The sequence below is a fragment of the Haemaphysalis longicornis genome, unplaced genomic scaffold, assembly GCF_048455015.1.
Source record: "Haemaphysalis longicornis isolate Haplotype H1 unplaced genomic scaffold, Haemaphysalis longicornis Haplotype H1 scaffold_12, whole genome shotgun sequence".
Lineage (NCBI taxonomy): Eukaryota > Metazoa > Arthropoda > Arachnida > Ixodida > Ixodidae > Haemaphysalis > Haemaphysalis longicornis.
In genome coordinates this window covers 83,080,197-83,100,338 of record NW_027526225.1, presented here as the reverse complement: position 1 = coordinate 83,100,338, position 20,142 = coordinate 83,080,197, and the positions used below count along the sequence as shown (strand labels likewise).

Below are 20,142 nucleotides of genomic sequence, written 5' to 3'. Positions count from 1 at the left end.
AAGGAGGGGAGACCGCCTCTGCGAGACCACTGCGCCATCTATCCGTGGGTCTGAGAACCGCTGGCGTGGCGGTTCCCAGGCCCACCGATATATGCCACCGGGGGATCTGGAAACCTGCTCCTACCCGTGCGTGACGCAGGACCTACAGCAGACGGACGAAAAGGCTCAACCTACAACAGCTCCGCTGTTTAAAAAGTCAAATACAGCCCAGAGCGGCAGGTTACGCAACCGAAATCCTATCAGCGTCTGCGGCAGGCGCGGATCTGCGCTTACAACTGCAAACTCTGCTCCAGCAGGTGACGGGACGCCCGCGACGCCACGCCATTAGGAGAGACGGCAGCCGCCATTTCGCCGCAACAGAAGCCTTGTGGGCTGCATCTGTCTTTCCCTAATTCGGCTTTTCTTTTGGTAGCGCCGGGCAATGTGACTGGTGCGACCTAGCGAAGATTATATGCGGCAGGAACCATGCCAACGGTGGGCGACAAGCCGGTCGTGTTATGAAGAAGCGGCGATATTACATGCGGGTGTTTACATCGCTGCTTGGCCGCTGCTGCGTAGGGACACGATCAGACTGGTGCGGCGTGCGTGTAAGAATGTGTGCTCCGTACGCACTGCGAGATGCAAATTGCGCGAGGAGTACTGCGAAAGCCCGAGCTTGGCTCTGCCTCACGGTGACGCATATTGAATACCGATATGTTTACCGTTTTTATGCGGCTCGGAAATCGGCACTCGGCGCCCCCGTAGCACCGAGCGCTATTTCGCCGCAGCTGTAGTGGCGCAGTTTTTTCCCAGAAGGTGCCAATTTGGTACTGCGTGTCACATATTCCATGCCCTGGCGCAGTCTTCCACAATGGGCGCAGCATTTTTGCTCCTTCCGCTTTAATCCTGTTTCAAGGAATGTTACAAAAGTCTATATATAAATATTCATGCATTCCAACAGACACTGTGAATTGCGAAGCACGCTCGCGTATATCTGTATATCCGCTGAACGATATAACCGCTCAACAGCGTTCCCGCCAAAATGCGCAGAATTCCTGAATTCTGAAGGCCCACCAAAAGCGCCGCGCATCCGTGCTCGAATTTCCCAAAAATGAAAAAGATGTTTAGCAACAGAAAAATCGGACAATGCGCGTATTTTTGCAGTTCACGACGGAGCGATTCGTGTGCGACATCACGAAGATCTACTGCCTGTATATATTTACGCATTACAGGCTTCCCGCGCCATCTGCCAACTCTCTCAGGACGTCTCGTCCCGGGATCGTTTGCAAGTCCGCGTTGAGATCTTGCCGTGCACGGTTCCTACAGCAGAGCATCGCGGAGATGTCGTGGCCTCGATATATAGTGTGACGTTACATCCCGGGAACGACGCCACCGCTAGCCACAGGTGGGCGTACTCACTCGTGAGTACACTCATTTGTACTCAAACTCACGAGTGAGTACGCCGATGAGTCCAGACCCGGATGAAAAATGTGAGTATGACGACGAGTGAGTATAGCCGTGAATCATGTACTTGCGAATAGTATTCGTGAGTACTGCACTCGTGAGTGCTACACTCGCGACTAGTACTCATGAGTACTATACTTGCGACTCCCGGCACTCACTCGCCACGGGGTTGCCTTAGTGAAAGCAGGGGCAGGCATGGCGGTATTACTGGACTTGCTCCGTTCAAATTATAGGTAAATATACCTTGTTCAGCGCGTGAATGCAAATGGTTTATTGGGAGAAAAAAATAGTGCAAACCCTTTTGAATGCGAGCAAATGCGAGTACAGATTGAGTACAGACTGAGTACGAGTGCGAGGTGAGTACAGATTGAGGACGAGTACAAGTGAGTTGAGTACGAGTGATTACACATTGAGTACGCGTAATCGTGACGACTAATGAGTTTGATTACAGATTGAGTTTGAGCACAAGTGAGTACACATGAGTTGAGTACGAAAGAGTACAGATTGAGTACGAGTACTCGTGAGGTCTTATGAGTTTGAGTACAGATGAATAAGATTACAAATGAGTATGTGATGAGTGAGTACGAGTGATTTTGAGTGCAGATGAGCTTTAGAGCCTGAATTCGAATGAGCACAGTATGAAGAATAAAATTGTGATTGAGTTTGAGTTGTTTCTGCTTTGCCGACCTATGCCGCTAGCACATTAGCTGCGTGCTGTAAACGCTGCGATTAAAAGAAACGCACCTACGCAAGGATACTTGCAGAACAAAATATCCGCTCGCACAATGACAAGCCCAAGGAGTTTCCTGTAAATACTTCGCATATGCATACTTATAATGCATCCACTGAGGTCTGCAAAAACTGCGGTGACTTACATATTCCCTGAGTCTCCCTTTTTTCTGGCGGAGCCGAAAAACAAAAGCGCCCGTGGGCAGAGATATGGACGCCCGTTAAAGATCTCCAGGGGGTCTAAATTAATCGGGAGCCCTCCGCACTGTACATCTGACCTCGTAGTCCACGGCGCGCAGCTTCGGCGCGAAAAGAACCAATTTTATTTGAGTTGAAAAAACTTTCGCCCGTCGTGGAAGCTGCACTAGACGCGCACGCCTGCCGAAGTCACTGCTGGAAGCGACTTTCTAAACAGCTTCATTCTACCGGCCTCGCATCTAGGATTACCGCGAAGCGGCCCGTGTTGCAACAGCACGGCTGGTGAAAAATTGCCCCGCTGAACATGAGCCCTCAATGTTCGAGTTCCCGGAACAGCGCAAAGCATTGAGAGCCGCCTTCGGCTGCCGGCGAGTGTCACTCAATCGAGCGCGGGATGGAAACAGAGCAGCTTTAGTCCGAAGCGAAACGGTGCGACGTTCTCCGCCTGCCTGCCAACTTCTTCCGTGGTTTCTCCGCAAGCTGCTGCAAAAGTGGGCGCGGTGAGAAGAGTGGGCATTGTCCTTCTCACGTGCGACCCCGTTTTTTGCAGGTATGTATTTTTTTTTTTTGCGTCAATATTGCCAATTGCTTCGAGGGAAAGTGCTCTTCGAAGTTGTTTCGTCCTTCCGGTGTCCTTTTTGTTTCTGCTCATTCGCGATCTTTTTTCTTTTTTCCTTTTTTTCGGCCGCATTCGCAGCCGCAGGGGATTTTCATTTTCAAAGGTTCTTTTGATTTATTTATCGACGCGCGTGTCTCAGCTGGGGATGACCACCGTCCGTCTCTGCCGTTTTTCTCCGACACCAGCGGGAATGGGAGGAAGAGGACGCCTCCGATTACTTCCCCCGATTCGACGCCAGGATTCGGCCTTTCCTGGAAGAATTCTTCCACTGTAGAGAGGTTTTCTCAGCGCACTTGACCGCCACTTCCAGTGAATACGTATCTGGATTTCTTCATAAGTGCCTTCTGTTTTTTCTAGGGCATTGTTTTTTGTTTCCCTCTCTCTCTTGTGGCGCGCGCGCGTTTAAAGGAGCCATGAAGACAAAATACAAGTTGGGTTTATTAGAAAGACTGCTTGGTCCCGATAACAACGATACCAATATCATCGCAATCTTCGAACAAATAACGGAGATATGAAAGAAAATGTGTGAAGCTGTCGCGACCCCCTAGCCAATTTCCCGCAACTTTTCTATGACGTCACGGAACCTTGTTTGTGCCATTGGCGGCCGCCTAACTCACCTGTCGCGACGACACATGACTGGACGTCTGTAATGAGACCTCTAGTTCCATTTCACCGCATCACTTGAATGCTAACGTGCAGTTAACGCACTGAAAATTATGTTTTATTGTCGGCCCGTATGACGTCATTCTTGCTCATAACACGTCACTTTGGCGCGAAATTTGAAAGTTTTTGAATACTTCTTGCTTTTTTTTTCGCTAAAAAACATCTTTTGTGGCTGTAATGGAGCGGAATGGGATACTGAATCCTGGTTCTTTCAAATTAAACGAAGTTGTATTTTCTCTTCATGGCTCCTTTAAGTGGCGTGCTGCGACAAAGCGGGACGATTCTCTAATATTTTAAATTTGTTTGCTTTACGCCCATGTTTTCGGAGCCCTTGGCGAAAGAGTCCCCGCACTATTCCCATGCTCCGCCTGCTCGGCGGCGCCAGTCACTTCCCTCGATCTCTATTTTGTGCCGTCGTGTATTGGCGCTCATTACCCATTTCTCTTCTCGTCTTCCATGCACAGGTGATACGACAAAAGAGCAACGCCCCGTTTTGTCACCCTTTCCATTTCTACATTGGAAAGGGGCAAGCGCAGTCCTTACCTTGGAGATACGCTACTGTAACTTAGAATGGGCGAATCCGCAGTTCAATTTTTTTCCTTTTCTCCACGTCAGTTGGTCGTGTCTTATACGCCTCGAGATTCGCGATCGCTGCGCCGCCTGCCGCCGCTTCTCCGCGGCGTTTGCGGGATTAGCGCTGCGTGGCTGATAGGTGGTCATGCAGTGTTTTGGTTTTCTTTCGCTTCTCTTTGCCTTTCCGCGCTCTAAACAACTTGTTATGGTGACGTCTGTAAGCTAACTGCACGTTTAGGGCACTTAAAAAAAACAGCTGCGTCTTGGTAGAGCGCTCTAACGCCAACAAGAGCTACCCGGGGAGGCGGTTCTGCGCGCTTCTTGGCCGCTCTTGCGGGCGTCGGCGATGGCAGCAGCATATCACCGCTGTCACCTTCGAACACGTCAGCACAAGTGAATTCTATTTGTTGTCGCCTCGTTTAGACCTGATATTGGCACTGTAAAAGGTTGGTTCGTTTTGCAGCGCGGACAACAAATGCGGCTTTGCTTCGAGTACGTACGTCGTAGAAAAATATATTTCGGGGATGTGATAACCCAATAGCTGACAAAAACTTGTGCCTTTTATGGGAATATAAGCCACGCGAAAATATTAAGTACGGAAAAGAAAATGTTAAGTCAGATATGTGCCCACTCATGCCTTATAGTAAGAACCAAGGTATATGTTAATGAAACCACGGGAAAATGAATGGTCTGCAAGTAAGGAATAAATATAATAGTACGGGAATAAAAAAAACGAGTGCAGCTTCTGAAATGCTAAAGACGTTTGTTTGAGCAAGGTAGTATTCACCAGACCAACTAGATGCGAAATGCACTGATATTTCGCTAGACATGGGTGGGTGGGGGGGGGGGGGGGGGATGAGGAGGAGGACGCTCAACTATCGTTGTTTACAAATGCGGAGCGAAATCAACGAATGAACGTTTTAGTAATCACACACACAAGCTGCGTGTTCACTTTTCGTTTGTTTTTCGCCTTGAAAAACGGCTGATCACTCGGCGGACTCATTTTTTGAAGAATAAGGCAGTTCACAAGCGATAAGAGGTGTCGTTGGAAGAGTTGATTGATTGATTGCAGGGTTTAACGCGCCGACGCAACGGAGACGATGAGGCACGCCGTAGTGGAGGGCTCCGGAATAATTTTGACCACCTAGAGCCTTAACGCGCGCCGAAATCTCGTACACACGGGCTCGTTGGAAGAGTGTCGTATCTGATAAGGGTCTCTGATTTCGGTTTATGCTAGATTCTGCAGTCTCCCTGTGTCATGACTCATATGACGGTGTTTCGAAGAAGAGTTTGGTCACGGACGCGGATTACTCTTTAAACCCATCTTCGCGCTTCTCGTGGAGGATAAAATGAATCTTTGCGAGCGCTCACCTCGCTCGGTACAAGACGACCCAGCAATAAATTTGTCGTCGTGTGCTGACTCCGGAGTGTAATTTTGCATTATCCATCGTACTTCTTTGGTACAATGTTTGTGAAATTTATGCCGCATTAGCTTGTTCATGGTACTGATCAATATCTGATATGTGATATTGGCAGGCGTAACTTGCGTGCTGTCAGGTATGAGTGCTCCGCTAGATTTTGTAAGTGCACAAAGTCGATTTACATCATAGTGTGTATGGCCGCATACGGAGACACTCCCACTAAATTTCAGGGCAGCGGAATTGCAATCAGCTGCATGCAAATGCTGGCTTCGGGACGCCGGCCTGTGACACACGCCTGGCGCTCATATAGATCTCACTTATATCGCGTCATAAACGTTTTTACTCTCGTGAACATACCACGCTTGCAAACAGAGTGCCTGCTCCACGTTATTCGGTATTTCGAACGCGGACAAACGGTAAATCGCTGTCTTGAACGAGCCCCAAAAGCAACGGCGACAGGGGGGAGCAGGCCGGGGACTCCCGCGCCTGCTTTCGAAACGGGCCGCTAGGGGGATTTCAGTGGCGCCCCTACAGGCCGCGCTCGAGGCGTATATCCCGGACTTCCTGTAACACAGTGGACAACTTTGCTATCATTGAAACTACCCCGGCAGTTCAATCGAGTTGTCTATCCGGCCACTTGTGGTTGCACGCTTTGAGATTTCCTGTACATAAAGAGTCGGACTGCGTTTTTTTTATCCTAGCTGACTGGTGGGAGGTTTTGGTCTATTCTAAGCAGCTTATTGATTTTAACTGAATACTCCGTCGATGTATCAGTACGGGGATGTCGTGCAAAGTGCAATTTTCCCTCACACGAAATTAGAAATCGCTTATTACCATCCCCCGGTAATAAAAAAAAAAGTTCACGCATCTCCACGAAGTGAATCATGACGAGTGGGTGAAGCACTGGGGATCGGTCTTACCGTAAATCACCCTTGAGAGTGCTTACTGCAGCTAAAACGATTTCCAATGTAATCCAATCCCATACAATTCAATTTAATCCAATCCATTTTAATCCAATCCAAATCCAGTTCAATCCAAGCCAATGCTCCTCGCGCATGCGCAGCACGGCTCTCCAGGAGCTCTCTCTCTCTCTCTCTCTCTCTCTCTCTCTCTCTCTCTCTCTCAACTTTGGTGAACCTGTTATTTTGTTCTTGTTAATCTCTTGTGAACCTTTTGTTCGCAGGTGTTTCGATTTACACGGTGCTGTGCCATGAGCACGGACGTCAGACGGACAAGCTTACCTCGGCCTGAAGGTGCTTCGCTCCTAAAACAACCCGAGGCCACCTAAGCACTTCTTATCGGTTGTGCATGGCAAAGAATTAATGTCCAATCACATGCTCTGCGGCTGACGTGGCGCCGAACGGATGCGCCGCCAGGGAGCAGGCGCGGCCGCTGCGCCAGCAGTGAGTGCGGCGAGGCACCGCGCAGTGGCCATAGAGAAAGAAATTTCTCTATGCAGTGGCGGCGACTGCTGTGCCGCCAAGTGCGGCATGCGCTCGCCCGTGTTTTCTTTCCCACCGTACCGCCAGCAGCCTCATCGAGGGAACGTCAGGCTGCGCGTACTCGCGGTCGCAGCTAGTAGACATTTACGTTCCTTTTCACTGCTACAGACGACGCCGACGCCGGTTTTTCCCGCTCAATGGGCCATTTAATGTTGACACATCAACACGCGTCGTGGCTTCAAGATGCGCGGGCGCGGTAAATACGCAGCGTGCGCCACGTGAAGTGGGCCACTGTTTACATCTTCGTTCGGGTATGTCCGCGACTACAAAATAAGCGCGGATTGATGTGGACGTCAACGAGCGTACCCGCTCGTCCGTCTGTCAGTAACGCTTCGTGTGGCACACTTTCAACGCAGAAATTCGGGCTAGTTACGACTTCGACATGGTAAAATGCGCACTAGAGGGGGACAGAAAAAGATACAGTGACAAGGGACCAGCGCTAGCGCTATACTCGGTTACAACTCAAGAACGGCACCACCTCATGTAGTGTATCACTCCGCCAAAGCGCCGGAACCGTGACGTCAGTGCGCGCGCGTTTTGAAAGGGGTTTGCTATGAATGCGTGATATCGTCTGTCTTGTCTCACCCAGCTTGTTTGTCGTCACTGGAGTCGTTTATAAGCATATTAAGTCCAAAAAATCACGGGAACGGCTCACGCCATGTTCAAAATATTCCCAGTAACGCTCTACTTGCGCCGCGCGGAGAAACATCCGGCTACGGTGATAAGGCACAGCGGCAACTTGCGGTGCCGTTCTTAAGTTGTCACCGAGTATAGTTCCGTGTCACTGTCTCTTTTTTTGTCCCCGTCTAGTGCGCATTTTACCATGTCGAAGGCACACTTTCACCGCAATAAAATAAAGGGTGCTAGGGCCTTCACACTTTCATACCAGACTCTTTACACTGCCGCTTGAAAAATATCTTCTCGGAAATGCACTCGTGCAAAGTGGTGAGGCCAACTTTAGAGGGGATAGGTATATAGTGTTTTACGGGGATACGCGAAGACTTACGGAGCCGTATAATAAAATGTCCGTGGGCCATCACTCAGTGTTCCAACAATAAACGAGCGCTTTTTAACCATTTTTATCTATAAACCACCGAATCCTCTCCGCGCTGAAATTTTGCACGAAGGTCCCAATTTACGGTCTATTTCGTTTCAAAATAACACAGGCCGAACCAGTGCCTTGTTTTTTTAGCGACCGATTAAAAAGTTTTCCCGTATGGGAAAAAGGACTGGCTGGGAAAATACTTTTCCCGTGCGGATAGACGTAAAAAACCCCAAAAAGGCTTAGCTTACGCCCTTGGACGAAAACAGGGTTTAGAATGCCCGAATGCCAGCATTTTCTCACAAAACCTGTTATTCCTGTAATACTTAGTGATACCCTGAAAGGTATCGTACCTATCCTTTGTCTCCGTCCACCACTCTACAGACAAATCCATTACAGCCGCGCGGCCTGCTAATTCTCGCGCCACTGAATTTGCCGTCTCGTTGTGGTTGGCAGCCGATTCTGACACATCGTTCCCTGCGTGAGCGGGGAACCACTTGACTGCTACCTTACGTCCGTCGATGTTCATTGATTCGAGCAACCGCACTGCTCTACAGCACACCCGGCCTTTGGAGAAGTTACGCACTGCACTTTCGGAGGGTGCTGGCACCGCCTCACCCCGAGTTGACTAGAGAACAAGCGTCTACGTTCGGACAGCTACAGACAAATTCATTAACGACCCCGGTCATTATCAAACATATCCAACCAGAACTCTACACGGACGACAAGTGTGTGTTGTGCAGTAACTCCAGGGCAACAGCCGCCAATTTATTATGGGATTGTGAAGTGCGACCACACGAAGCTTCAACCAGGACCGACCTTCCGCCGTGGTTACAAGACGACATACGCAGCTACGACAAGGACATTCAACTCTTAGCCGTCCAGCAGGTCCTAACGGCTCTCGAACGGCAGCACCGGAGAGAAAGCTGCGGGCCGACGCCCTCCCTTCGGGGACAAGGGTGTCCACCCCCGCAGTGAGTAGCGAAAGTGTTGCTCAGTAGAATTCCACCAGGATCGACGAGTGGCTACGCCCGGGCGTAGTGGAGACATTACGCCTGTTGCCGGCGATCATTAAAGTCTCTTTCACTTCACTTCAGTTCACAAAACCTAGACCATAAAATGCGACTGCTGAGTTTCAGCGCTATCAAGGCAGCCGTTTCGCCAAATACCATTAAAAGGCGCTAATTTATAGTTGTAACACCATGTATCTTGACATCAGACTTCTTGTTATTGCCCCTAAAAATGTCTTAGCAATACACTGGTGCATAATAGTGAAGTCGACTCTAAACTAAAAGGGCTCGATGTATAATGCTCCTTAATAATACGTATATACTTTTTTATGTGGGTATTTATTGCAAGGACCTAAGGCTGTCAAATTTCCATTACAGAACACTTATACTGCCAGTTAAAAATGCCCCCAGCAAAGCACGCGTGTATAATAGCGAATCCGTTTTTAAAAAGGCTCGGTACCGTAGCACTTGCGCTGGGCATAGTGGAGTAGCATTAAAATAGAATACCGGCGTCACTACAACTCCTTGGATGTCTCTAAGCAGAGAGATAGCCCACTACGGGTTCGAGCGAGCCACGCCACCGGGCGGGGTCGGTTCTGGCCGTGCGTACGCCAATCACTCCAAAGGGAAGCCATCACTTTCATACGCCAGGAGTTTATCCCGTTGACAACCACGATACAGAAACAGCACTGCGCTGTACAATACGCGGCAAATGAAACGCGCGAACACGAAAATATGAATCAGAACACGCGAATAGCGCGATTTCTTTCCATACAAGTCAAAATGACGCGCCGCTTGGTTACAAAAACAAAGTCCGGAAATGTGGCTTTCCGAATATTCCAATAGCGCGCCATTATTAGACCTCAACGAACGCTATTTTTTTTTATTTTGCGTGCTCTGATTCATTCTTTCGTGTTCGCGTTTCATTTACCGCGTGTTGTACATCTGTCCCCTGGGGCAAACAACCGCCAGCATCTACATCGGGCGGCTGTTCGCGCCCGATTCGTATGCCGGCGCGACGCCCGCGCAGGTGAGAAGAGGGCCCATAGCGGCAGCTACGCGGCAGTCGTCTGCTGACCTTTGACGGCGTCAAAGCGCGGACGCGGGTCAGCCCGAACCAAGTCGGAGTATCTCAAGGCTGGCCGAGCATCCAAGACAACGAACCACTTGCACGACCAGGGAATACCGCAGTCATGGCACGAACAAATCAACGAGATGCGCGCTGCACTCCCACGTAGACGGGAAACAGCGGCGAGGATACGTATCGAAGGCCGGGAGTGGCCAGCATGCTTAACATACCCCACTCAGTGACGCCAGTCGCCTCCCTCCGGGCAGAGACAGATCCCTACTAAGGAAGCGACGTCAGCGACCCCCTACGCTCAGTGAAAGGCATTCGTGGGGATGCGCGGATGTGGGATCTTCTGGGGGTATTTAATAAACAGTCCTAACGCCTTCCCACTTTTGTATCACCGTTATTATATGGCGGCAAGAAAAAAAGCCTTCCCAGCAATTCGGGTCTGTAGTTGTGAAGCCGAATTTAACGGCGCTCGCAGTTTCGCAAAGCGCTTTGAGCATTTATTTGATAACTACCACTGGGGTGTTGGTGAATTTCCATCAGGCCACAGCTGAACCCTGTTTCCGAATGTACCACCCTTAGGCAAACGCGCAGCCTTTTTTCTAATTAAAGTCAAGGCAACTTCAACCTTGTGTTGAGTGCTGCAACATACTCAGTAGTATTCGCAAAAGTCAACCTCCTCCCTCTCCCTTTTTTCCCCTGCTTCGCGAACGCTTCGAGCCCACCTTGCGGAGTACATGACGTCACACGATCTCACTACTATAGCCAAGGTGTCAGCTCTACCTCGCGACCCACGATTCCCGTTCCGCGCGGCTCCAATCCACTTGCGTGTCGTCCCAAGAGCCCCGTGCTCTCTGAAGGGGGAGCGGGACTCACTCGAGCACGAGTATCCTGCGTCTGCGCATGCGCCTGTGCGAGCAGCGGCGCACGGCGATGACGACGGTGACGTTGATGATGAGGAACCCGACGATGCCCGTGAGCGCGCCCAGCAGCACGTTGAAGGAAGGCACGGCGCGGCTGCTGCCCTCGTCGTCGCGCAGGATGGTCTGCTTGTAGACCGAGTGGTACGAGCCCTGGTACGGGTCCCGCTGGCGCCACTCGCTCGCGCCGCCGCCGCCCGAGGGCTGCTGCTGCTGCCCGGGGGGTGCCGTGGGACGCCGCCGGAACGTGGGCGGCTGCTCGCCGGCGCCCACGATGTGGGCCCCTGTGTGGACGTCGGGATGGGGAAAAGCGCTCGCTCTTTAGGTGCAGCAACCCCCGATCGACACGACACTTCCCCCTTCCCCATGGGTATATGTGTTCCATTTAACGGCACCCATTCGAAGAGGTAAATACGCACGCGACATACGCACTCAATCCGGTAGCGTTTCCCCTGGCGTACCCGCTATTCTTTCCCCCACTCTACCATGGTTTTCAGAACAGGAGTGCGTCATGGTCGCCACTTTATGTGACACCTTCGCCTAATGCAAACTGGCCTTCCTTATTTTTCTCCACTCGTACCCTTTTCCTTCCTTCCCTCCGAATTCCTTCCTTTCTTCCGTCCTCCCTTCCTTCTCTCTCTCTCTCTCTCTCTCTCTCTCTCTCTCTCTCTCTCTCTCTCTCTCTCTCTCTGTTCCCCCTCTCTCTTTGTTCCTCTCTCTCGCTTTCCCTCTTCGCCTCTTTCGCTCTCTTTTCCTCTCTCTCACGCGCGAGCGCTCTCTCTCTCAATCCACCTACCATAAAAAAGCAATCATTTTTGCTGTTGAACACGCTGAGGAAACGCCTGACATGTGAGGCACACCGGAGCGATAATTTAAGGAATAATCGAACTACCTCGCGAGGTAACTCGCCTGTCCCTGCAGTGAGTTTAATTCGACAGAGTGAGAATGCTAAACGTTAGGGCTAAGCTGAACCCCGCACATGGTGGAAATGGCGATAAGGGTTTCACGACGGAGCGCTGGTTGTGCTAACGCCCTCGTTTCGTTGAAACAGCCGTCCACCTCTTGGCAATTGGTGTGCGGCAGTATGAACGCTTCGTGTACGCGTCACCCACTCACGCCGAGCCCGTACAAAACTCTCTTTTCGGGGCAGATCTTCGAAGTGGGGACACGGAAAGGTCAGTCATACTGGGACACGTCCCAAAGAATTGGCCCAGAGGTGTTTCACTGTGGGCGGCGGAAATCAAAGTTTCGATGCCCATGTAGGTGTACGACGCATTCCCTCTCTGACACGTTTCCAAGTGCGAAGAGAAGTCATTCCCTCATTTTAGGGCGAGACACGGAATTTTGTAAAGCAACTGCGCAGCGTAGAATTGCGCAGCGTAGAATTGCGCAGCCTAGGGGCTGCAGCAAAATCTTGTTAACTCGAAGTCCTAAAATCGATCAAAACATTTCAATAAGAGCTTGTATGATCGTGCCAGTAAGAGCTTGCATGATACAATAAGCCCCATTGTTTGTATACGTACGCATCCCTCCGCTCTGAAAGTGCGGTGACGGCTGCCTTGCTCGCGTTCAAATTTGATTGGTTGATTGATTGTAGGGTTTAACGCGCCGACGCAACGCAGGCGATGGGGCGCGCCGTAGTGGAGGGCTCCGGATTAATTTTTGCCACCTAGGGAACTTTAACGTGCGCCGAAATCTCGTACACACGGGCATTTTTGCTTTCCGCCTCCATCAGAAAAGCGGCCGCCGCGACCGGGAATCGAACCCGCGACCTCGTGCTCAGCAGCGCAGCGCCTTAGCCATTGAGCCACCGCGGCGGGTTCGCGTTCAAATTTCGCGCGTATACGAAAGACGCTCGGTGTAACTCAGCACAACGGGAAGAAATAAGAATCACGCTGGCACAGCAACGCAACGGCTCCGAAAAGAAAGATGCCGTCAAAATTGGAGGTCCAAGCATTGCAGGAAGGACGGGCCGTAAAGAAAGGCAAAAAAAAATGGCGTTGAATCTATTTAACAGCACCTACACGTCACCTGTTTGTGTGGTGGTGAGCAGAACGGTTTCGCTTTTTTTTTTTTTTTTCTGAATCTATCTTAAACCTCAGTTGCACTCAACACAACCTCTCACCGAGGTAAATCGCCACACACAGACACTCGGTTGTTTCGTGTATACAGCGATCTCCAGCGAACCTTCGAGATGACGTATTCGCTATTTCGGGACAAGTGGGCATAAATACGCAACGCGCAAAGGTGCGCGGTATGAGATTTCAAGGACCAGGTTCTGTCGTACCTTAGGATATGAGAACCCGGTTCCCTCGTTCCCTCTCAAGAGTGCGCGCTTACCCGTGGTGAACTTGAGCACGTTCGACGTCAGCTTGGTCTCGGTGCCGGTCGTGGCGTTGTTGTTGCCGGCGCCGGGTGGGCCGAGGAGGCAGCAGTAGCAGACCATGTGGAAGTGGTAGGTGGTGTTGTGCCTCAGCCCGCCAACGGTGAAGGTGGGCCCCCGGGGCACGAAGTTGGACATGACCTCGACCTGGTACGGGTCCTCCATGGGACCGTAGGCCAGCTCGCAGGCCGAGAGCCGCGAGGCCGGGTCCTCGTCGTCGCCGGCGGGGACCTCCTTGGGCTCGAGGCGCCAGGCGATCTCGGCGTAGCTCTCGCTCGCGCGACTCAGCCCGACCACCAGGGACTCGCCGCCGCCGCCGGGGCGCCGCGCCGCGGCCGCCTGCTGGCCAGCCTCGCTTCCATTGCTCTTCACTGCGCAGGCAACACAGAGTAAGCGGACTGCTCACAATCTCGGCACGCATGGCAGCGGGTGGGTTAAAATCGTGCCAGGTGCCCTTCTTTAAAGCGGAAAAGGTCGGGGCGATCAGAATTTCCGGCGAAACCCGAAACCCGAGGGCTTTTTAAGCAGAAATTGCACAAATTATGTTCAGAAAGGGCAGACCTTCAACACATTTTATGGGCCTGCCCCCTTAAAGGAGCCATGAAGACAAAATACAAGTTGGGTTTATTAGAAAGACTGCTTAGTCCCGATAACAATGATACCAACATCATCGCAATCTTCGAACAAATAACGGAGATATTAAAGAAAACGTGCGAAGCAGTCGCGACCCCCTAGCCAATTTCCCGCACCTTTTCTCTGACGTCACGCAACCTCGTTTGTGCGATTGGCGGCCGCCTGACTGACCTGTCGCGACGACACATGAGTGGACGTCTGTAATGGGGCCTCTAGTTCCATTTGACCGCATCACTTGAATGCTAACGCGCAGTTAACGCACTGAAAATTATGTTTTATTGTTGGCCCGTATGACGTCATTCTTGCTCATAACACGTCACTGTGGCGCAAAATTTGAAAGTTTTTAAATACTTCTTGCTTTTTTTTTCGTTAAAAAAACATCTTTTGTGGCTGTAATGGAGCTGAGTGAAATAGTGAATCCTAGTTCTTTCAAATTAAACTAAGTTGTATTTTCTCTTCATGGCTCCTTTAAAGTCAACAGCACACACTTGCGACGAAAGCGGGCGAAAGCGACGAATCTTTCTGTAGCTTTCGTCGCCTGGCATCGCTTTCGTCGCGCGACAAGAGCGATCGGTCTCGACAAATTTTTTTCGCCGTCGACGCGCCGTCACTTTTGAAGCGGAAGCAGGAGGCGAGATTTCCTGACGTCATATCCTTCCAAGGCACCCGGATGTTGTGTCTCCACAAGCGGCCCAACTCTGGTGAAGTCTCGCTCCGTGCGCGAGACAACAACAACAAAAGCAAAAAAAAATTGTCGTCGCCGTCGCTCGATGTCGCGTGCAAGTGTGAATAGCAAGAGTAGCGATCGCTTTCGTCGCTTCGTCGCAAGGGTGAACGGGCCTTTAAGCTTTAGACATCACTTCCTCGAAGCAGTGGGAGACCGTGCTGCTCAGTTCAGACCTGGCCGTTCAACCTCGGGCCGTCCGGATGGCCGAAGACATCACCAGAGCACAATGACTCCTGGCCGCCGTCTCAGGGTTACGGTAAGAATAAAGAGGACCCCTACCTACAGATGTAAATTTTCATAAAATTGTAAGGGGAGTGAAAAAAAAAAAAACTTGTTTTTTTTTTCAGAAAAATATGAAGAGTTTGAAAAAAAGATTATTCCGCACAGATCTATAAAAAATCGACATAATTATCCAGGCGAAATCATTAGATGTCTCATTAAATGCGAAAGTGACCGTAGCTTCTGCCGACTACACGAATGAAACCAAATTACGGCAGCTGTAAAAAAATAAGTAACTAAAATATGCACAGCAATTTATTTGTGTTCAAATGGGATATGAACCCGGGTCGCCAAGAACCGCAGCCAAGTGTGTAACTACAGCCCTAACCCTGTACCGCTCCAGGATGAAACAAAAATTATCCGGATGCGTGCCGCATGACAGGCGAACGACGTGAAGACACCTCAAACACGGTGCAGCAGTGGCGGAGTCTTCAATAACCCCTGGCTTTCACATCACTTAAGAGACTTAAGAGACAGTGCAACGCCGGCACGTGTGAGAGGGAAAGCAAGCACAAAAAGAACAGAACTCCCGCTGGCGCAGTTTCAGCCAGGGGGCGCGCGAGCGCTACGAAGGTAGGAAATTTGAATGGCATTGGGTGGTAGCAGTGAGCGTATAATGGCGCTGCGGCCCATTATGGCGAACCACTGCTGTGCACTTCCAACAGCTTTCACATTGAGTGGAATGGCTTTATTTTTGAAAATCTATTTTCCTTTCTCCTACAGTTAAAAGTGTGCTGCCACGCGGCTAGTCACTGCGACGGTCGCCAGCATTCATTTCGGTTAAGGCTAGCAGGTCTAAAAATTCCGCTTTCAAACGTTCCAGTGCCTAACGAGGAAAACTGTTTCGGTTCAGGGAGCTTAAGTGATGGCCTTTCATTTGGGGTAGAGAGCATATACTCCACGAAAATCGGTTGGCTACACTCCGCAGAGCATGAAGACCTCGGACCCATATCACCCGGAGAGTCATGGAAATAATTATACTTGAGCACCTGGTCAAGTACCTAGAAAAAAGCCATAAAATACTCTATTATATGGTTGGCACCGTTGAGTGCACATATCTACATGCTGCACATTACAGACATATCGAACAAGCCTAGTAAAGCGATCCTTGAGTCGTACTTGCGGCATAGCTTACCAAGGCTTCATTCAGATTATGCCACACACAAGGGCAAACTCGGTGAACTCAAAAATAAGGGAATTCCCCGTAAATTGTGTGCGAACTTCCTACGCGACCAGACGCTAGGGCTGTTGTTGAGTATACGCGCACCTGACATATAACTCAATATCGAGGGACAATAACAGTACAAGGGTATACGTTTTCGTCCCCCCCTAATATCGCCGCGCTAAGCGTTGAGAGGAGTCCACCAACATACCGTGCATAAAACACATTGGACGCCGACGGTATGGATCACAAAGATATCACTGGTGGGTCATATAAAGAACACACAAGAAATGACATTAAGTAGTGCACAGGAGGGTGGGCCTCCGAAGGTGGCAGAGTTGCTCCCCGATTGAATTATAAAATTACAGACTTTATTTGAAACCAAAGGTACAAAAGCTCGCTCGTACCGCAAAAGGAAGAAATCAAGATAGTAGGGCATAGGCTCCAAAATAACAAACACTATACGCATACAACAGCAATACAGCGCAAATGTAGCCATACCATCAAAACCAATCATAACGCTGGCCTTAAAGGAGTACTGACACGAAATTTCAAAGCTCATACAACTAAGCAAAAAGCTTACATTGTATATGGAGATACCCCCTCGGAAGTTTAAACCATAACCGTTCAGTAGAACATATTTTAAATAAATTTTAATCACTGCGCGCACGACAAAGCTAAAGCGCGCCACTGAGCAAGCTCATGACGTCATCTCCGCTTCGACCCAAACGGCCGACGTCAGGGCTCCCGTGACGTATCGAGGCGGCCGCGGTGCTCTTGGCGCGCGCTTTTCCGCCTTGTGCATCACGTCACCGTTTTTAGGACTCACGTCACGTGCCACTACAGCCAATGCGACTACCCTAACCTTTCATAGGTCGCCAACAATTTCACAGGGACGCGATAAACCTGAAGATAAACACCGTAGCCGCAACTTTTCGGCTTCGCTGTCAGCCATTTCCACAACGTGTAGGTACGGACATTTTTTAAATGCAGAGCATTTCAGTAACTCACGATGTCACCCGCGTTGACGTCCGTCGTAGTACGCACCGTCGTTGTCCGCACCCCTCCCCCTACACTATTTAAAAAAAATACTATCCGGCGCCTGGTTTCGATCCCTCGACCCTGCGGGCGGAACGCAATGTACATGGTGCTCTAACCACTGCGCCACAAAGCCGGCACAGAATGGGAGGCTACGAACGCGCCTTATATCCTTGACTCATTCAAACTACGGCAAGAAGCTGCTGATACAACGCATTCACTACCACCAACTCCTTAAACACTAAACGTTAACGCAATACACCCACCCCCTATGCGACGCATTTACTCGAGTCCCCCTCGCGGGGAGATGGGCCCAATTTTAGATAATCCTTTCCTGTGAAATCGTTGGCAACCTTTAAAAGATTAAGGTACGGAAGGTAGTATATCATTCTTGCGACCAGCATCGCATAAAGTGCTTCTGAACTGTGTAACGCAATTAGGTTTTACTTTACGCTCCCATTTATGCCGAGCAATGAAAACACGGACCCATTTGGCACTGCACTGTTCATGCTGGGGTACTCGGGAAAGCACGCTCATCCATTAGGGCACTTGCTTTCTTTGTCCGAAAATGCCGCTTCGTGCATCGCCCAGCCAATGTAACTGGTCCACACGACACAAGGGACTGCTCTATAGGCTGTTTCGTTTTGCGTCCAGTTACCGCAAGGCAGCAATAAAACGACAGCATTGGGGACCTACCCACCCACTACCGTGACCCGAGGCTTGCCGTAAAACATCCCTATTCGATTATCGCAAGGTGAAGGCGCGATCCCGAAGCATGGGCGGGTAGCGGATCTAACCGTGTTCTGCCTCGCACCCGGCTGTGCCAGAGCGCATACACGCAACCGAAAACAAACACGATGCGCGTAACCTGGATTAGGTCTCCGGTCGTGGCGTGGCCGTGCGTCGCGTGTTCGAGACCCCGGTGGGAAACATTCTTTGTCGCCTTTATCCGCTACCGCGTTTACTGGTATTGAAGCATCTAGCGCCATATATGGCCGGACTTGGTCCCATATATATGTGTTGGCCGGGTCATATATGGCTGTACTTGTCGCCATATATGGGTTGGCTGGGCCAGCATCATCATCATCATAATAATAAGCCTGTTTGTTTCCATTGCAGAAAAAAAAGCCTCTACCAAATATTTTCAGCAGCCACGCCTATCGAGTGCCAGCTGAGTTCATGTTTTTCTCCCAAATTTCCGTAGCTTGCTCGGTCATATATATGGCTGTAATTGGCGCCATATATGGCTTTGCCCTGCCCATATACCGGTTGAATCTTACCGGTAGTCCCCTACGGGGAAGAAACTTGGAGGCTAACTAAAAAAGTTCAACTTAAATTGAGGCGGACTCAGCGAACAATGGAACGGAAGATGATAGGTGTAACATTAAGGGACAGGAAGAGAGCGGAGTGGGTCAGGGAGCAAACGCGTGTTAAGGACATATTAGTAGAAATTAAGAAGAAGAAATGGGCGTGGGCAGGGCATGTAATGCGAAGGCAAGATAACCGTTGGTCATTAAGGGTAACAGAGCGGATCCCTAGAAATGGCAAGCGTGGCACGGGGCGGCAGAAGGTTAGGTGGGCAGATGATATCAAGACGTTTGTGGGGTAAATTGGTCGCAGTTAGCACAGGACCGGGATAATTGAAGGTCTATGGGAAAGGCCTTTGCCTGCAGTGGGCGTGGATAGGCTGATGATGATGAGTTGGCCGCGCAATATTTGACGCCATATAAGGCCTGACCGCGCCACGTATGGCCCTATTTGCTGCCATACATGGCAAATGATAGCCATGTACACAGACATATATAATTATATATGGCCACATATAATTTATATATGAGCCATATATGGCATTTTCGTAAGGGTGGAGACGTTAGAAGGATAACGCAATGTCGTAGATTTTCCTGTTCGCCATCCTTGAACCGCTCAAAGACGCACAACGTCCTGGCCACGGGACGATCCTTTGCGCGCAGCAGGAGCGGTACTAAACTACTTTGGTTCCATAGGCACGCCGTATATACTTAACCATGACCGCCAACTCGTGCACGTGAGAGCGCCAGAGCAGCGTTCGGTGTATACAATGCGCTGAAACGTCATGTATCCGCTTCGAAGCGGTAGCAATGAAGTCAACTGGAACCGTGAGTCGTTTTGCTTTATTTACGTCTTTCATCAGCGACTCGACAAAAGCAAAATCGGGTAATTGCGACGGCATGTTTATAACTGCTGTTTCGTTATAACCAACTTCCTATCAACCGTCTCAACTGTATCAGGAAGGGAAAAAGGGGGTTTCAGGCGATTATTCCCCCAATGATGCAGATACAGCGCGGCTGAGATGATGATGCGACGAAATTGCAGTAATGATGACGTATCGACTGAACGTTCACTACCTTCCCCTTCACCTCCGCCACCCTACATCATTGACGTATTAGTGTCAGGCGTTCACTATTCAGGAGGTCCGACGGTGCCAATCCCAGCGGTTTCGTCGGATAGGTATGCATGCACCTACTCCATGTCGAGGAGGATGACGCCTTGCGCGTATATGCGTTTCCTAGTCAGTACAGCCAGCCGTCACCTGAGCTTGCTAATGGGGGCTATATGGTTGAACACCACGGTGTAGAAAAATATTCAAGAGAACTAGCCGAAACCGACCTAAAAGGGGAAAACCCGCACAAACGTACAAGCAGCAATAGCTGAAACTGAACAAAAAGGCAACGAAAATACCTGAAAT

The 20,142-nt window shown here is 50.2% G+C and overlaps 1 protein-coding gene across 1 annotated transcript in view; it reads right to left on the bottom strand.

Moving 5' to 3' along the window:
* Window positions 1-20,142, bottom strand: part of LOC144162894 (uncharacterized) — a 49,969-nt gene that overhangs the window by 9,695 nt on the left and 20,132 nt on the right. Inside the window, exons 2-3 of the mRNA XM_077693611.1 lie at window positions 13,536-13,949; window positions 11,152-11,479 (exon numbers count right to left, since the gene is read on the bottom strand). Coding sequence (XP_077549737.1) covers window positions 11,152-11,479; window positions 13,536-13,949 — 742 coding nt within the window. The remainder of the gene's footprint in view (window positions 1-11,151; window positions 11,480-13,535; window positions 13,950-20,142) is intronic.